Here is a 19762-nt window from a genome sequence, read left to right as displayed (position 1 = left end):
AGTGCTGCAGTCCTCCTCAAATCTTGCAGAACCCGCATACTCCCATCTGATTTTGACAAAAAGAACAAAAAACAAAAAACCCACAGGCCTAAAACAACCCTCCCCCCCAAAAACTGAGTGAAATAGTACCTTTCACCTTCTAGAGCAGTGCTACTCAAAGTGGTGGCCCAAGAAACATTGCTGGTCTATGGGCTATTGGCTGCTGGCCCATGGTATGTTTCCAGGAAAGGAAAAAATAGTGGCCAAAGGGCACAAATCTGTTGCTGGTGCTGATACTGTGGGTGGAAAATACCCTGCTGGTTCCCCACATCAGATAGCTTAAGAACTACTGTTCTAGAGAACGTTTTCACTTTCCTCTAGGCTTTGGTGCTGAGGACATGGGGTGGTGGTGGAGGAGGTGGTGGTGGGGAGACCCCCTTCTTGGGCTAAGGACCCAGTAGTGCCCCATGAGAAGGCTGTGAACCACACCTTACCTGCTCCTTGCTTGGCAGAATGACCTGAAGTTCTTCCAAATGCAGCAGGTCACATTTTGAAAAAAGTGAAGTAATATGCATTACCATCTAAAGAGGGGTGGGAGTGGGGCATAAGACCATTTGATTTACATTTCAAAATTATCTGACCACACCACTGTACTAGACAGAATAAAATAACTTTTCTTGAGCTTCCTTCTCAAATTGCCTTTGCCTTTCCAAGTCTAGCTCTGGTCCTAAGATGGTGCAAACCAGCCTTACACAACCTTTTGCTCTCTAGATGCATTAGACAACAATTGCCATCATCCCATCTTGCCATGCTGGTAGAGATGATAGAGGTTGTTGTGCAAATAGTTTGGAAAGTACCATGTTGGGAAGTCCTGGTTTATGCTGGGACTAACCCAGTGCATTTTCAGATACTGGACTGGATCAAAGGATGGATTTGTCACAAACAAGACAGACTCCGGCATTCTGGTCTTAGGCAGAACTGTTCCACCCACTCCCAGAAATGTACCTCACATCAGGGCTGTAGATGGCCAACCTCAAAAGGTAGAGGGCAGCGCTGCCCAGTCCGAGTCCAATGAAGCCAATGAGGGGGATAAGCTGCAGAAAGAGGGAGAGAGAGATGAAAAATGCTTAAATAAAATGAATATTTATCAGGGGGACTGGAGAGTGAAAGGGAGACCTGACACATTGGAAGATTTACAGGGAAAATATGGCACAGCAATCATGTAGCCCAGCTCAAGTACATAGTGTAGCTGTCAGAATGAGTGACTGAATTAAAAGAGGGGGAGAAAAATAGCCACGTCTTGGGGAGGAATTGGATTTGGGGGAAGAGAAATCATTTGCCACTCCCCACACTTCGTAGGGTATATGTGTGTGTGTGGGGGGGGGGGGGAGGGAGACAATGGGGCCATTGACAATTCATATTGGAATTTGGGTAAGTGAGTGGAAAAGTCTAAGGATGGCAGTAGGAAACATGACTTTTCTCCCTTTGCCTGCTGAGCCTTTAGAGAAATGGTGACAGGAAGGCATTTTGTCAACAGCACTGTGTAAATGATGGAGCAGTGGGTACGGCTCATGGTAGACTTGGGAGATGAGGTTATGCGCACCTTTCTTTGCTAAATTAAAGCCATTATTTACCACATGGCACTTAACTACCTTCCCTGCATGCCTCTCCTTCCAACCCAAAAGGATTTTTCTTCATCCACTTGCCCACTCTTGACCCCTCTTTGTTCACTCTTATGTTTTCCACCTCTGTAATCCTATACTCACACTTCTGACACTTTTCTTCTTCCTTGGTTGCTTTCCTCCACCTGACTCAGTCAGCTTGTAGTTAAACCAGCTTGAGTGGAATGTGACTATGGATTAAAAGAATGCTTATTGCTGGAATGGAGAAATTCTTCCCATAAAAACCAGCACATCCACTAAGGTTCACTAAGAGAAGGCATTCTCTGCATCCCTCTATACCACCACCATCAGAATGTGATTCCTTGTTACTATAGGTAAAGGCAGTCCCTTGACATGAATATCTAGTCATAACTACTTGCTATTGTCACCTTATTGTATTTAACATTGTTCTAACTCTGAAGGGGGGAGAAAAATGAATAATAAATACACTGAGTTGCTTCTTTTCAAGGGGAAAAACATGAAATTGCACAATAAACATTGACAAATAATGCTAAAACCTCTATTTGGGGTAGTGCGTTCAGAGCTAGAATGTATATAAAATAAATGAGGATATGATCTTGGAGATGAGGAATCTTACCCCTTCTATCTTACTCAAGGTTTTGTGTATTCTGCAATTGCTTGCAGAAATGGCTATAGGAATCATGAATCATCATTCTGACTATTTCAGCTTTCATTTTTCATGTCCTTCTTGTTGCAAAGATTGGATTGAAAGTATGTTTGCAACACACAGTGAAATCAAGATGCTGATATGTAGGACCTCACTGACAAAGATTACCAGTGGTCAGGAGACTAAGATGCATAATTTTCTTTATATTTCCTAATGTGTTGGATGAAGAAGTGCTTTGTTTTGATCTCTGTTGAATCTACTGATAAACAAGGACTGTAGTGCAGCTTTGGCGCAGCTTCCAGACTCTTAGTACACATGCATCATTTAAATAGCATACCTCCAAAGTGACCCGAAGCAGCTTTATTTTGACCTGTCTGTATGGGGCCCAAGTTACTTTTGGATGCTGTGGTCAAACTTAATAAGTATTCCCAATAGATTTGAGGATGAGGATATTTCAGTTTACTGGGGGATTTTTCAGAATGTTGAACTCTGGAGTGTTTACCACAGTTCCCTGTCTGGTAAAAATGTCTTACAGACATTCCCTGCTCCTCCACACACACATACAAAAGTTCTTTAAAAGTGAGAGTTAGAGATAAACTTCCTCCACATCTGAAGGTAACTCAGGGGATATAGAAAGGCTTAAACAGATCCTGTTTGCTCTTGGAAGCTAAGCAGTCAGCCCTGGTTAATCCTTCGATGGGAGACCACCTAATGAATACCAGGTGCTGTGGGCTATATTTCAGAAGAAGGAACTCAGTACTCCTTAAAACCTTGTGAAATGCATGGGATCAGCATGAGTCAACAAACAACTTGAAGGCACATAAAAATACACACATAAAAGGGAAACTCACATGGCACACAACTTCTACCACTTTGCTGCTCCATCCAAGTAGCTGCTAACAGATATCACTGCCTGGAACTATGGCCTGTTCTCCAGCCATCAAATAACAAACTTGATGGACATTGCTGACTACTGAGTCTGTCCAATGGTTTTTGAATTGATGGATATTTTCTGACAGCAGCCCTTCTTTTTCCCAGCTCCATGGAACACACAACCACCTCCCCACTCAACCTCACACATTTATGCACACATACGGATATGCAGGTGCACACATTCAAATAGAATACTTATGTTTGCTTGGCTCTTGAGCCTGAGCTACCACCAGTCCTATTTAACACGGCTGCCCTAAGTGCCAATGGCTTTTGTATCCAATTCCAAGCTAATTTTCTTCCCAGCCCGCTCTATGAATCCCCAGGAGGCTGAAGGTGCAAAGCCTCAATCCAAACAGATACAGCAGCCGCTTGACCTTTCCCAAATTGCAATGCCCCCTTGTGCCCGGATAGGTGTTTGTAGCATAATGAACCTCCCTGTCCATTCCCCCTGGCCTCTAGGAAACTAAATAGCCAGGTGCTTATAATCCTAACCGTTGCATTAAAAGCAAAGCAAAACCATTTTCCTGTCTGGAAACAAAGAGCAGAAGTGGGGCATGTGGAACACACCCACAAAAACATGGGTTCACTGATTAAGAAAGACTCTTATGGGCTGTTGATTTTGCCCTATGGAACTCCACAGGGCAAAGAGGCCAGTCACCAAAAACAAAATACGCAAGTCAGGAAATGGGATTTCTGCAGGCCATCAGCAGTGTGGCACTGGAGGTAAAGGAGGAGAACAGAATAAAAACTTTTTAGAGCAGAGAAGCTCATTTAGAAGTTCTCAAACACTGAACACTAAAGTTAGGATTCCCCACCACTATGTACAGATGTGACAGTTGGACAGAAAGCAGACAGAAAGAAAATCAACTAAGATGTGGTGCAGGGGAAGAGTGCTGAAGATACAGTGGATGGCCAAAAAGTCAAACAACTGGGTTCTTGAACAGATCAAGTCAGAACTCTCCCTGGAAACCAAGATGACTAAACTGAAGCTGTCATACTTTGACCATGTCATGAGATGTGAAGAGAGTACTGAAAAGCACATTGTAAAGTAGAAAACAGTGAGGAGGCAAGCACCACGTGCTCTAAGGTGGTCAACTGTTTATTTAGTCTTTTTTTTAAAAAAAGTCTAACATGTTTCAGCCACAATGAGAAAAGGCCATCTTCAGGGGCTAGAAACAAATACAAATACACATATAAGTATTAAGAAGACAGGACAAAACTCAATAAACTATAAAACAGAAATACCCTGCTATTCATATTAAAATTATACATACCCTTCAAAAGAAGTCAGTGGAGTTGTAAACACTCTCACTCTTTATGGTCCTGTATTTTGAAGAGTGTGTACCACTCCACTGATTTCTTTAGAAGGGTATGCATAATATTTTGTGATGCCATTGTGACAAGCTTGTGGTATCATTGGTAAATACTAGCAGCACTTTGAACATAGATTCACTGCCTAAATCTGCAACCCACTTGATGTTTCTTGTTGCAGACATATGTGTAGAATTTGAATGTAGCACCAAATTCTTTGGTTTTATGAAAGTCATTCTCATTTCTTTATAAGAAATCTATAAAAATATGGGGATGAATGAACAGATACAGACAATTATTAGAACCAATAACATGAAGCAGGCAATGGGGCATGGTTCACAAATAAATCATTGTTTCTTTTGCCAATGTGTATGTCCTGGCAATGACATTGGGAAAATAAAATGAAATATTGGTCTCACCCTCATGGCTGAGAGGGGAGGCAGTTAGTTCTCTGGGCTGACTGAAAAATGCCAAATAAAAGAGTGAATGACTTGCAGCCCTCCAGTCTCAAGTTGTTAGTCTGGAACACCATCAGATATACTGGACAGGGCTGGTGGCATTGGCCTCTGGAAGCTCCTATGTCAATCGAATGTGGAATCCACTCTGAGTTTCCATCTTAGGGTGCATCTGGACTGCAGAAATAATCTAGTTTCAAACCACTTTATCTGTCATTGATCAATACTATGGAATTTCAGGAATTGTAGTTCTTTGTGGCACCAGAGTGCTGTGACAGAGAAAGTTAAATTTCTCACAAACTACAAATACCAGAATTCCATAACACTGAGCCATGGACGTTAAAGTGGTGTCAAATTGGGTAATTTCTGCAGTGCAGATGCAGCCTTAGTTTTAAAGGGGCTCTCCAACATGCTGAATTTATTTTAGGACATTGGATAGCTCCTTTAGAATTGAGGATAAGACATGAAGCTTGATCTACTGCCCTCCTGAACTGGAAGATACCAGCCTCTAACACCAGGAGGATCACAAGTCCCAGGTGTAAAAGCTGGCTTCTCTTTATTTTTGAGACTCACACTAATCTCATCTGCTCCACAGGTTTAAACATCTTCTTTATTAAGGTGTACGCACATCAGAGCCTGGAAGCTTGATGTTACAGTTCACACAACTGATTCTTGATCCCTCAGATGTACAGGCCTACATGTGAGACACAGGTTTGTACATGGACAGGCCTGGTCCAATGATACTTTACACAGTTTGGATAGACATAATTTAAACACATGCACATAAAATCTGATGGCTGAAGTGAACTTGACAAATAAATAATTTTGAAAATGGCAAGGAAAAGGAGACCAAGGCAAGAAAAGATAACAGTGAAGAAGATACTCTTTCTGAAAAGGGTAAATAGCCTAAAGATGTCCCTCAGCAAGAATGTTGGGAATTTTATAATCTTTATAATAAGGGTGCTGCTGAAGTACCTTAACATTCCAGTTACCTTCACAGAACTAGTATTCCCTGAGTTTTTAAATCTGCAGCAAGGATCATTTGGGGAAAAAAAAGATTTATGGACGCCATATAAAGCAAAACTAGGACTGGAGAGACCCAAGTGCAGATTTCCACTCTGACATAAAGTTGCCCAGTTTTCAAATAGCAATAAAGGATAGTCAAAATTCATGATATGCTGAATTAACAGGAAGAAGTTAGCAACAAGTTGTTTGTGCTGTACCTAAACACCTAAGGAAAGTGTTGGTTTCAGTTAACTTAGCCACGTGTTTCTTTACATATACTCCAGTTTCATAAATTATATAATGCACTCCTTTCTGTATTTATGAAAGGCTCACACTCAAAAATATGGGTTGTTGTTGTTGTTGTTGTTGTTGTTATTATTATTATTATTATGGCATCTTGTTCATTCTATATAGAAAAAAAGCTTTCCAACACTCAAATAGGGTTCATCCTTTACAATAAGGGACGCCAGGCAATTCAGTAAGGGAGAAGCTTTCAGGTCCTCAGACAAGGTTCTCCCTGATAATAAGGAGCACCCGACAATCCTACTTTGACATGACACTCACTTGGTGACCCTGGCCCAATCATTTAGTTCTTGTGAGGATAAATATGGACAGGGATGCCATGTATGTTGCCTCAAATTCCTTGGAGGAATGGTGGTTAATCAACGTAAAGGCCAACAATAACATACACTTTGAGAGAAGCTGGTGAAGCAATTTCACAAGTGAGGATCAACATGATAGAACAGAAAGCATGGAACTAGCAGGGCACTAAGATGAAGAGAAAGACACAAGGTATCAGATAAGCTTGTGCAAAGCTGCACAAGGTCTGTTAAGAATAAGGATATATTATACAGGAGATAGAAAACTGTTATCTCCGTAAGGCAGGGGTGGGGATCGTATGGCTCTCCAAATGTTGTTGGACTGCAACCCAGCATTCGTTATTCTGTCTAGGGCTGCTGGGACTTCCAGTCTACCAAGATCTGAAGGGCTGCATGATTCTAACCCTGTCCTAAGGACAAGAGCAGGAATGGGGGGATGTTTATTTTCTCCCAAGAAGTTCTGGGTGACAACTTCCATAATCTTTTGCCATTGGCCAGGCTGCCTGGGGCTTCTTGAGCAACAAATGCTGTCCATCCTGCATCACCCTGTTTGACACTGATGTAGAAGAGAGGCAGGGGCCCATGGCAGATGAGGAAGGAGAGGATGGCATAAATGAGACGGAAAAACAAGCTAGGGAGTCAGGATTCTTATTAGTTGTTCCCACCCATGCTTTAAGTCCCCACTCCCACCAGTGGAAGACAGAACTAGGAAATCCAGAACAGCCCATCTCCCATTGAATGTTTCAGTGAGTTTGTGCCTAACACCATCTCATCCCCTTGTTGTCATCTTCTAACATGTTAGTGGGCTCAGTACCAGGTGCAAACTTTCCTCTCCCTCAGAGTTTCACTTCCTTTAGTGAATCCCACATTTAAGGCAGTAGAGGCCTATTGTGATGCTGAAGGTTAGAGTTCTTGGGAAATAATGATTCTCCTTTTAGTGCTGTGTGCCAGCTGTGTGCCAGGAAGACCTGGCAGTGGCTGCTATCTGAAATACACCGGGTAATCAAGATTGACGCCACAGTCCTAGGGACTGCTGGCTCCTCTTTGGAGAGGCAGGGATTGCAGACGCATTTCACCATCTGCTGCTGGGTTATTAATACTGGGGAAACATCTGAGGATGGGCAAGTCACTGGGGATAAACATACAAATTTGGCTGCTACCTGGAAGAAGGTCACAACGGATGAATGGCAGCAAGCTGGATGGCTCGATCTCTCTGTAGAAACCATACAGAGTACAGAAGAACACAGTACTGGCATGTCTCCCAAGCAGCTTTCTTATATTCTGGAAAAGTTACAGTTCCTCTATCCAGAGATTAGAAAAGTTGCTTTTTTGACTGCAACTCCTTGCTGGCTGGGAGATTCTGCGAGATACAATCCAGAAAGCATTTTTTCAAGTTCTGCTTCTTTCAGGCTCATTGTTGCATGCCCATTGGCTGACTAAGTTAGGAAGCAATAACAAGCAAATGCAAACCAGCCCAAATAAAAGGGCAAGATAAGCAAGAGGCGACAGGTACAAATGGGCAGAGTGGAGGAAGTAGTCTGGCTTAACTCTTGTAAAAGGGTGTAAGTCAGTGGCAGATCACATACTTTGCATATAAAAGCTCTCGGTCCATGGCACCTCCAGATAGGGTTAGAAAGAGGCCTTCTCAGCTAGATGGACCAACAGTTAGACTTAGAATAAGATCAATTTTACTATGCTCTTGTTCTACTGGGGAAATATATACATACGCCATTTACACTAGTTTCCCCCTGCCTTTATGTCACCCTATCCAGATGATGCAGGGCCAAAGCCTCAAAACAAGTTCTGACTGTTTTCATACGGGAAGACCAGTTCTGCACTGAACCTGGGCCATATGGAGCCCTGGTGGCGCAGTGGTTAAATGCCTGTACAGTGGACCCTTGTTATACGCTGGGGTTTGGTTCCAAGATCTCCTGTGTATAACACAATCTGTGTATGCTCAAGTCTCATTACATATAATGACACAGCAAAATGGTGTCCCTTATAAAAAATGGAAAATCAAGGTAAATTTATACTTTTTTGGTACATTTTCAAACTGTGTATGCTTAAATCCGTGTATAAGAAGGGCCGACTGTACTGCAGCTATTCACTCAAAACCACAAGGTTGCGAGTTCAAGACCAGCAAAAGGGCCCAAGCTCGACTCAGGCTTGCATCCTTCCGAGGTCGCTAAAATGAGTACCCAGACTGTTGGGGGCAAATTAGCTTACTTGCTAATTAGCTTACTTGCTGTTCACCGCTATGATCTTTGGAATAGCGGTATATAAATAAAACAAAATAAAACAAATTATCCCTGCCTTAAATTGAATTCAGAATTGGAGTACCCTGGAGCAATGCTGAGTGGCTGTTTACACAGCATCCCACTGTGCCACTTGGCACTGATGCGAGTCACTCCCTCTGAGATTGCAATGAGGTGCCCAGCCATATAATTGATGCTGAGTGCCTCATTTTCTACTTCCAAGGGGATGATCCATGCCAAAGGTGGTATGGCTGGGTGGTACAGTGGGATGCTGTGTAAACATTCACCCCACATCACTCCAGAATGAGGAGGTAAGAGAAGGAATTTGAGGCAGCTTTGTGGCCAGAATACTCCCAGAGCAGCCTGGAGCAGTCTAGCCAGTGTAGACCTGCCCTAGGTCAGCCTTCCCCAAGCTGGGACCCTGCCAGGTGTATCTGACTATGACCCACATCACCCATGGTCAAGGGTGCATCAGGATGGTGCCAGGTTAGAGGAGGCTCTCAGTAGGCTAGAGAATAAAGGCTTGTAGAGTGATGGATGCCAGCTTTTGGATAGCATTTTGTTTCTGCTGCTTCTCTGAAAAGGAGAAAGTTCCCAAACTTCACAACTACTAGGCCATGCCATGCCATGCCATGCCATGCCATGCCATGCCTTGCTGTGTTGTTGCTTCTACATCTGCTTCTGTTACTACCATCAACATTGCTACTATTTCTTGGCTTTGCCTTGTTAGCACAGCCTATTTCTGCTCTCCTATTGGTTTCCCAGCAGAGCTGTGGGCGTTGTGAGCCATTTCAGACTCAGCTGGCCTTACATGTAGAGGTAGCATTAATCACAGGATGAGGCAGTTGGGCACCCTGGGAAGTGCAACCTCGCAGCAGCAGGAGAAGCTGTTGCAAGGTGAAAATGCTGATCTACATGGATGGTGCAAACAACAGCTGATTGTGGATAATGGATGGCATGTCAGGAATCTCTTCTGCAGCCTGAGCTCCACCAATTGCACATCTTTCCCCCCTAATTTCTTTTGTAAATATCTGGCTGGCCCTCACACTTAACCATTTGTGCACCTTCCCAATCACTACTCTTTTCCAGGGAGAGCCCTTTGTTTCTGACATCTGTCTCCCTTTCTCTCTCCCCAATTTTGGAGTAGAAATTGGGATTTTTGTTAAAAATATAAACATGTTGGGGATGAAAGTACGTATGAAGTGGAGCTCACTGCCAATTCTTTTCTGTTCCTGTCCACAACTGCCACTGTTCAATTAGTCAGCCTTGCATTGTTGCAACTATAAATAAGTCTGAGAAAGATAACAGATTATAGAATCTTAGAATTGGAAGGGGTTCACAAAGGCCATCCATCCCAACCCCCTGCTATGCAGGAATATACAGTTATAGCACTCCCAAAAGATGTCAGTTCAACCTCTTTCTAAAGACCTACAAAGAAGGAGAATCCACCATTCTGCAAAGCAGTCTATTCCACTGTTAAACAGCTCTCAAAGTTTAAGAGTGGCATCCTGCAGCGGTGCTACTTAGTTTTAAAATCAGGCTGAGTAAAGTGTGCAACACCCATCAGCCCTCTTACTCAGTGCTTTCCATGTGGTGTCTGATGTGGAAAATGAGCAATTTCTCCTCCCCCCTCCCAAGTGTGCCAGGGATTGATACCATATTTATGCCTATTGGCTACAATTGTTTCTTTCTTTCCTGGAAACTCTTCCATGGACTGGCATCCAATGACTTGCAGACTGGCTCTGGTCCAGGGACCACCACTTTGAGTGTCATGCTCTGGAACCACATAGCCAATGATAGGGCATGATAGGAACTACCATTGAACAACATTTGGAGGGGTTACATCCTTCTTACCCATTTAAGAAAAGTAGGGAGCACTACCGCTGCTGCAGATGCTGTCAGTGGAAAGTTGCCCTCTCCCTAACCCTTTAAAACCCATTTCTGAAAAATGACCTGAATACTATCCCTGAATGGCAAAGGGTATGGGGATATCATTTTTGATCAGCCAGAAACACAGCAAGATTAAACACTTTATTTACTTGCCAAGGTTTCCATTTTTTTGTTAAAAAAAAGAAAGTGATTATGAATAGTTTTCTACTTGTTTCATTGTTTCAGAAGCTGATGCAGTGTAGGCTATTGCAAAATAAACAAATGCAGCATTGGGCAGAAAATAGCATATAGGAGAGCACAATCAGGCATAGGGTAGGCTGAAAAGAGTGTAATAGCAAGAGCTGGAAGTGCACTCTGGCAGTAATTCTTGATGTGAGACGAATAGGGGTGTTTGAAGTTTAAACCTCCCTCCAGATGTGTTAGAAGTATATTATTTGCAACAGTGAAATGCCAGAGGGTGGACATTTGGATCACACACACCTATAGAAGATAACCTCTTAGCTCTCTATGGCAGAAGAATGTGACTTCACCATGGTTGCTGTAAACTGGTGGATAATAGCAATTCTTTGCTTTAAATGCCATGGGGATGGAGGGGTACTGTGGTGGTGTTATGATTGTTTTGGTAGTAAAGGATGAAGCCTTGTTAAGCATGCCTGCCTAGATTGAAGTGTAGCTACAGAATACCATGTGTGTACCCCGAGGTATATGAAGAAACAAATTAAACCAAATCCACATCCTGCATAAAGCAAATCAGAACTCCGCAACAGATAACTTACCCAAAGGAAGCATTTATCCATATCTTCCTTTATTTTTCATAGTTCAGCCTGATCTGGGTAATCATTTGAAGGGGCAAAGAACTATGTAGGGAAACAAGGCCCTATCTCCCAAAAAATGTGTTGACTATGTTTATATAAAATCACACCTTTTGAATATTCACCACAAGATAGTATGTGTGTGTGTCCCCATTTTGTGAGATCATAACTCCCTTAGCCAGCATAGCCAATAGTGGGAGATAATGATTGCTGAATCCAGCAACATGGATTCCTGAGCTGGCAAAGGGGTGGGCTAGATTACCCTTGGGATCCCATTCAACTCTACAGTTCTGTGATTCTATAGGATGAGGCGAAGATATATAGCAGGAATTGGGAGTGGGGGTAACCTGAGGATGGCTAGATGTTTATAGACTAAAACTCCCATCACGATTGAGACAGTACTGTACTACACTGTTATAGCACCATTATTTCACTTTTACTGCTATGGCTGCCTTCTGTGGAAGCCTGGGATTTGCAATTTAGGGAAGGGCACTTAGTGTTTTCAGTCACAGAGCTCTTATGCCTCACTAAACTACAAACTCCAGAATGCCTCAAGAGATGCCAGAACAATATAAGTGGAATAATAGCCCTATAACAGTGTAGTATAGTACTGTATTCTCCATCAGTCTAAGGGCACATCTGCACTGTAGAAATAATGCACTTCAAGTGCTGTAGCACCACCCTAAGGAATCCTGGAATTTGTAGTTTTAGCTGGTCTTTAGCCTTCTCTGCCAAAGAGTGCTGGTGCCTTACAAAACTACAAACCCCAGGATTCTATAGGATGGAACCATGACAGTTGAAGTGGTGTCAAACTGCCATATTTCTGCAGTGCGCCCTCAATCGAATTGTTACTCTTCACTAGAGCAGATCCATTGAATTAACAGGATTTAAATCTGTTAACTTAATTCAGTTGGTGTGTTGTTTTAATGTGTATAGTTTTAAAGTGATTTTATCTTTTTACAGTAATTGTATTCTATTTTAAAACAATTGATCCATTTTAATTTTGCAACAGTTTAATTCTGTTTTAACTGTCACTTTTGTAAGGTTTTAATTGTATTTTTGTAAATTTTTAATTCTAAGTTTTCAGACTGTAAGCTCCCAGTTTTGGGAGAAAAGTAGGATATAATTCAATATAATAAATAAATAAATAATATTGGTCCTCTCCACTTGGGTCAAACCAACAGGATTTCAGGGAGTAGCAGACTAACATCTGGATGGCCACATGTTCCTCATTCCTGATCTATATGCAGCAAAAAAATCCTGTGGCCTTGGAGAGGAACTGGTACTTTAAACATTTTTCCTATGTAATGAAAAAGCAGTGCTCTCTCTCCCTTCCTCTGTGTGTATGTGTGTGTGCAACTCAAATAAGGCCATCTCCCTTTCCCCTTCTTGAGCCCATGAGAAGGGAAATTATATTTATATCAAGGCCTCGCGGGCATATATAATTTATCTGGGTTTATTCATATTTGTAAACAAAATCCCTGTCATGAATTTTTGATAGAAAGCAAGACAATGGCTTTGGGAGATGGGATGAAGGGGTGGGTGGGCTGTAGGCTTTCCATTCTGTCACAGAAATTGTGAAGCGTCTCTCTCTCTCTGTGTGTTTGTGCATGTGTGTGTGTGTTTAGGGGTTGATGGAAGTCAGATCACAAAGGACAGAGGAAAGAGAAAACACACACACACACACACTCACACATTCACTTTAAGCTGGCTTTTGAATTTGGGAGGTGTGCAAGCATAGGAGAGAGAGTTGAAACCGGCTCTGTGTTGATTTATGCCTAGAGTGTAGGAAAACCCCTTAGAGGCATCAGATATAACAAGGTAAATAACAACACATCAAATCTCCTCTCTTGCCATCCGTGTGTATGCCAGCCTTGGTCAGGTAGGGTTAGTGAACAAATTATCCAGCACTGAACAAAGCAGAAGCTTGCATCTGTGCAGATGGGAAGACCAGCGCCAAAGTTTGGGCCATAAAATGAGTTTATGAGAAAGAGAATGAAAGAGGGCAAAATCACAAGAGCCCTTTAAATCCTTCTAAATAGGCGTAGGATGATTGCTCTGGTCCCTTGGGAGAAGCAGGACAAGAGTTCCAATAGCAACAGAAGGAAGAACCTTGTGGAACTGAAGTAAATATCTTTCTGGGAAAAGCCCTGGGAAGGGTCCAGTTTAAGGGCCATAATGATCATCAAGTCAAGTGGCCCTTTTAAAAAACATATTAGCGTAAAAGAAAGTAAGGAAAGGGGGAAAATTTCTTGCATCTTCCTTTCCTTGCAGTCTTTCTTGAGTGAATAAGGGAGAGATTCTGAGGGAGGGAGAGGTCACAGGAGGAGAAGACCGCTATTCTTTGGCATTGACTATAGAAAAAAAGTCAATTTGGAGTGAGGAGCATGCAATCTTAGCAAAGCAGTTAGGGTTAGGCAAGAAAGGGAAAGGAACTGAGGATAGCAAATGACTTGGGTAGTATAGCCATACAACAAAAGCTGAGAAATTCTTGCCTTCCAGATATGGTTAGATTTCCCATCAGCTCAGAGTGACCTAATGCCCTCCCTTCCCAGGACATGTCCTACATTTTGACCTTCTGGGACCAAAAGGGCACTCCCTCCACTTCGCTGCTGCAGTATGTACAGTGGTGCCTCGGCAGTGAGGTGGAGGGTACACTGGGCCCCCTTAGCAACCCCTGGCCTTCTAAGTCCCATATGGCTATGGCCTTATGGAACCCAGAAGGAAGCTGCCCAATCTCTCTGGGCTGTACTACCTCACTGGGTGACACCTCCTTCTGGGATGTCATTAGCAGGATGCCAGGCATCTAGTTCCAAACATCTGAAATGGCTTATGTCCCAGGCAGAGTTCTGCCAAATGCACAAGTCCCTTTTGCTTAAGTACCTGTTTTGTAACCCATGTTGATGACAACATTGTTCACGCTCTTATGAAGTGGCATAGACAAATGTTCTTCAAATACCGAGGGGTCATTCAAACTTATCTTTTTTTAACTGAGGAGATCAAGGTCTCCTTGGTGATGCCATTCCAAATTGAAGTTCTCACTATGTTTGCCACAAGTGAATCTCTCTGTGGCATTTTATTCCTACTGTATGCCACCTGTTTTGTAACTTGCTGCTGTTCACACTTGGAGGGGAGAATGGCAATAGGGATAAAATGCCATGAGAGATTTGATTGTGGTGGTGGGGAGAGATGAAGAGGAGAAAGGAGGAGGGGGGATGAAGGAGGAAGTAGGAGAATGCAGTGGTGGCAGGGGAGAGGAAGAGGAGGAAAGAGGAAGAGAGAAGATGAAGGAGGACATAAGAAGATGTGGCAGTGGCAGGGGAAAGGAAGAGGGGGCACATGCGCCAGATCATTTTGAAAGTGGAGGCGCCTCCAGATTGTTGCACTATTGCGAAAAAGATGTAATGACGTGGTGCAAAATCCACCAGGTCAAGTGGTTTTTTTTGCCACTCCCCAAACTGCACCGAGTACAGTTGGGCAAAAGAATGTGAATGCCTATGAACGCTGGGTCCCACATCAGGTTATTTATTAGTGTGAATGAGCCCTGAGATTGTCCTTCCCCTTCCCCATTTTGCAGTTTAATCTTGAAATTGTGTGGGGTGGGTAAAAGGACTGAAAAAGATTAGATGTTTGTATAGGTCGATTCAGGACATCGTTAGCTGAAAGGGTGGCAAGGGCTTATCTCAAGAAATCTATTTTTATAGGATTATCTTTTTAAATAGTACTCTATTTTGAAAGAAATGATCTGTTTTAATATTGAAATAGTTTAATTCCATTTTAATTGTCACTTCTGTAGGTTTTTAATTTTATTGTGTTTTTAGACTATAAACTGCTTTGAATCCCAACTTTGGGGGGAAGGCAGGGTACGAATAAAATCATCATCATCGAATCCAATGGAAGAGACGACAATGGACATGTGGATCAAATCCCTGCCATGCAGGAATACACAAGTAAAACATTCCTGATAGGCATCCACTCAACCTCTGTTTAAAGACCTCCAAAGAAGGAAGGTCCGCCACTGTGAGGTAGCATATTCCACTGTCAAACAGATCTTACCCTTGCAATGTTCTTCCTAATGTTTAGATGGAATCGCTTTTCTTTTAATTTGAATCCACTGGTTCTTGTTCTAGTCTCTGAAGCAGCAGAAAACAAGCTCTCTTCATCTTCTACTTAACATCCCTTCAGATATTTAAAGATAACCACCATGTCACTTTTCAGTCTTCTCTTCTCCAAATTAAATATCCACATTTCCCTAGGCTTAGCTTTTTCATAAGGCTTAGTTTCCAGACCATTTTTTTTTCAATCCCATAAACCAGCTGTGGCACAACTGAAATAACACAACAGGCAAAATCACCTGAGCATGTGCAGAATGCCCTTCCTTCTGAAAAACTGTACAATCAATAGCCAAAGATCCCTGAGTGTGAGGGGAAAGATATGGTTTGGCATCTGGACACCTGACCTCTCTCATTTTAGAAATAATGCATTTAGGGCACAATATCTGAAAATCAGTTTAAAAAAAACCTAGTTGCTGCCACTCACTCTTTTCAGAGATAACACATAAATTTGCTTTCCAGTGCTTGCAGTAATAGCGAGTAATGTGTGCAGCTTACCTTTGTAGGCTTTATATATTTGATATTTTAAACTGCTTTCTCTTACTTTTTGTCTAGCACTAAGAATATTCACACATATACTGTAGGCAGACAGTTTAAAAGAGGCTCCAGAGTCCCTTGACTGCCAAGTGGGTGAAAACAGTATAAACCCCAGCTGTACCAATTTGGCAGGAATAGTCCCAATTAATCTCCTGCTGTCCCACTTTTCCAGCTGCTTTTAATATGTCCCAGTTTCTATTACTCCCTTTCCCCCTTTTTTTCTTGGCTTACTTCAGTTTCTGTAAACTGAGTTCAAAGTGCAAAAGCAGTTTGCTCTCAACTGAGTTGGAGGGGAGAGAAAAATGGGGGGGGGAGTAAGTTTTCCACTTTCCTGTAGGCTCAGGCAAAAGCAAACTGCTGCAGCCTTACCTAGCTAGTATGTTTTCCCTTATTAATGCTTTTGCTATTCTGACTACACTCTGGTGTTGTATGGCCACTTGCATCCCAGTTTATTTATGTGAAATGTTGTATGGTATAAACAGCCTCTGAAGGAACACCCAGCAATACAAAGCAGAAGAGTCTCTTGGTCCAAAAAGAATCTAATGTTTTCAAGGAACCAAGTGTAAAAAGGATAAGGGACTATGAAACATTAGGATTGCTACGGGATGAGCTGAAGTCACCCAAAGACATTTTACCATCTGAGGTGAAGGACAAGATCCCCACAATTCTATGTAGAATTGAGGAGTAAATCTATGCACAACTGGGGAGTATTTGAAGGATTGGAGCAAGATTACATGCCCTTCCTTTTACTTGAGGGCAGAAGACTTGCTTTTAGGGAGGGGGATACAGCAGGCTGCCTGGAGCTGTCCTACACCAGAGAGGAATAGCCAGGGACTGCTTTTATCACTGCTCCCGCCGTATGTTTCTGTGTGCGTATGTGCACTTCCACGTTGCCTGACAACTTATAGTGACCTCATGAATCTCATAGGGTTTTCTTAGGCAAGGAATAGCAGAGGTGATTTTGCCAGTTCTTGCCTCTGAAATATAGCCTTCAGCGCCTGGTATTCCTTGGTGGTCTCCCATCCACATACTATCCAAGGCTGACCCTGCTTATTAATCAAGACCAGTGGGCTTTAGGGCCTTTTAAAAGGGTATTTAAAGGACACCCCCTCCACAGGACCCAGCATTTGCTGCCTGTGGTGATTTCACCCTTTTGCCTAACAGGAGTGCTGGCCCCAGGGATTGATGTTCTAAAATAAGACCCAAACCTGGCTAGAGGTAGGGGCAGGAATTTAACAGACTCCTAACTAAGCATCTTTTGCGAGCTGCCTTGGGTCCAAATTGAGAGAAAGGTGGCATATAAACAAACAAACAAACAAACAAACAAACAAACAAGGGGTGTGAGGAGAAACTGGAAAGTGGCAGGGCTGCTAGAGGCACCTACTAAGGTAGGGAACATGGTTGGTTGCCACTTCTTTCTTGGAGAGGGCTCCTATGTCTTGTGTAACAGTCACCATCCTCCTCATTCCCCAAAGCAATTTATCACACACACACACACACACACACACACACACACACCCCACCCTTCATGCCTAATCACAGAGATATAATGAAAGGAAACCTGCAGCTTCATTCTAGGAGAAGTGGCACCTGTTGAATTTCTGCCTGAGAAAGCTGGTTCAAGAGTGAGGAAGAGAGAGGAGAAAAATATGGAGAAAAATGGGACTGTGAAGTTGAAGGATTTCATGACTGGCATCCATAGTTTTTTGTGGCTTTTTAAAAGCTATGTAGCCATGTTCTAGAAGAGTTTACTCCTCGTGTTTTGCTGGCATCTGTGGCCGCCATCTTCACAGAATGCATTCTCTGAAGATGCCAGCCACAGATGCCAGCACATCAGGAATAAACTCTTCTAGAACATGGCCACATAGTCTGAAAACCCCCAAAAACCTGAAAATGGGACTATTCTCAGTAGAGACTGAGGGGTACCTTGGCAAGGAGAAGAGGGTTAAAAAAATAATGACCATGGAGGATCTACATAAATTCAACCTAGGCAATGAGGAAATTGAAATAGTTAAAGAGTTCCTGTAACTTGGATCAGACATTGATCAGAATGGAGATGGCAAGCAAGAAATAAGATAGGATGAAAATCAGTTTGTTGGAGATGTGGTGCTAGAGAAGAGTGCTGAGGAGACTGTGGATGGCCAAGAAGTCAAATCAATGGGTCTTTGAACAGATCAAGCCTGAACTCTCCCTGGAAGCCAAGATGATTAAACTGAGGCTGTCCTACTTTGGTCGCAACACGAGAAGGCAGCATACCGCACTAGAAAAGACAATAATGCTCAGAAAGGTAAAAGAAGGCAGATAAAGAGGAAGACCCCACACCAGATGGATAGATTCAATCCGGGAGCACACAAATGTAAATTTGCAGGATCTGAGCAGAGCAGTGGAGGACAGGGGGGCTTGGAGATGCCTCCTCCACAGGGTCGCCCTGAGTTGGGGTCCACTTGAGGCCAGCTGACAACAGCAGGAGCTTCTACAAATGGGGAATGTGTTCCATTTTTGGAAAACACTACTCATAATTCCCTGGCCAGCATCAGCACTGGGGCACTGAGAGCCAGCTTGGCACAATAGTGGTTTGAGCATTGGACTAGGACTCTGGAGACCAGGACTCAAATCCTAGCCCAGCCACAGAAACCCACTGGGTGACCTTAGGTCAGTCACACTCTCTCAGCCTTAGGGGATGGCCAAGACAAACCCTCTCAGATGAAAGTTGCCAAGAAAACCCCATGAGAGGTTCACCTTGGGCGAGTCACACTGTCTCAGCCTGAGAGGATGACAAGATCAACTCCCCTCTGAAGAAACCTGCCCAGAAAACCCCAGGAGGGAGTCCACCTTGGGGCCAGTCACACTCTCTCAGCCTTAGAGGATGGCCAAGGCAACCCCCCTGGGAAGAAACCTGCCCAGAAAACCCCAGGAGAGAGTTCACTTGGGGCCAGTCATACTTTCTCAGCCTCAAAGGATAGTCAGGGCAACAATCCTTGGGAAGAAACTTGCCAAGAAAACCCCAGGAGTGAGTTCACCAGTCACACTCTCTCAGCCTCAGAGGATGGCCAGGGCAACCTCCCTCTGAGCCAAACTTGTCAAGAAAAAAACCATGAGTGGCTCCCCTTCTTAGAGTCTCAGTCAGAAAGTTGAAGCTACACGACCAGAAGCACTCCCCAAAGTGACTCTCCCCAAAGTTTTGGCGGGAAGGGGGTCCGGGGAGGGAGAGGGGAGGAGGACTCACTCCTGGATGGCGCTTGAGTTGCCTGGAGAGCCTTCCCCGGAGGGAGGCCCCCTTGGCTGCAGCAGGGCCGGGGGGCTGCTGGGCGGCTGGGCTGGCTCCCTGGCTCTCCATCCTTTGGGCTCCAGACCTCTTCTCTCCCAGAGCCTCCTCCTCCTCCTCCTCGCAGGGACAGCCAGCAAAGCATCCCAGGCAACAGAGGCAGCAGCAGGAGGAGGGACATCCCTCCCTCTCCTCCTGTCCTCCTGCCTCCTTTTCTCGCTTCATTTCTCAGGCTGCATCCACACTGCAGAAATAATCCAGTTCGACGCCAGTTTAGCTGCCACGGCTCAAGGCTAGGGGATTCTGGGAACTGCATTTTG

At 43.5% G+C, this 19762-nt stretch overlaps 1 protein-coding gene across 2 annotated transcripts in view; it reads right to left on the bottom strand.

The window, feature by feature from the left end:
- The window catches only part of NDUFA4L2 (NDUFA4 mitochondrial complex associated like 2), a 42051-nt gene extending 22493 nt beyond the window's left edge, over window positions 1-19558 (bottom strand). Inside the window, exons 1-2 of one of the 2 annotated variants that reach the window (XM_042452864.1) lie at window positions 19404-19558; window positions 985-1073 (exon numbers count right to left, since the gene is read on the bottom strand). In XM_042452864.1, coding sequence (XP_042308798.1) covers window positions 985-1073; window positions 19404-19514 — 200 coding nt within the window. In that variant the 5' untranslated portion in view covers window positions 19515-19558. Of the gene's footprint in view, window positions 1-984; window positions 1074-7731; window positions 7823-19403 lie in introns of those variants that run through there. The other variant, XM_042452866.1, reaches the window with a different exon arrangement.
- Between the last annotated feature and the right edge of the window lie 204 nt (window positions 19559-19762).

The sequence above is a fragment of the Sceloporus undulatus genome, chromosome 2 (genome assembly GCF_019175285.1).
Source record: "Sceloporus undulatus isolate JIND9_A2432 ecotype Alabama chromosome 2, SceUnd_v1.1, whole genome shotgun sequence".
NCBI classification, from domain to species: domain Eukaryota; kingdom Metazoa; phylum Chordata; class Lepidosauria; order Squamata; family Phrynosomatidae; genus Sceloporus; species Sceloporus undulatus.
This window is presented reverse-complemented; position numbering and strand designations above follow the sequence as displayed.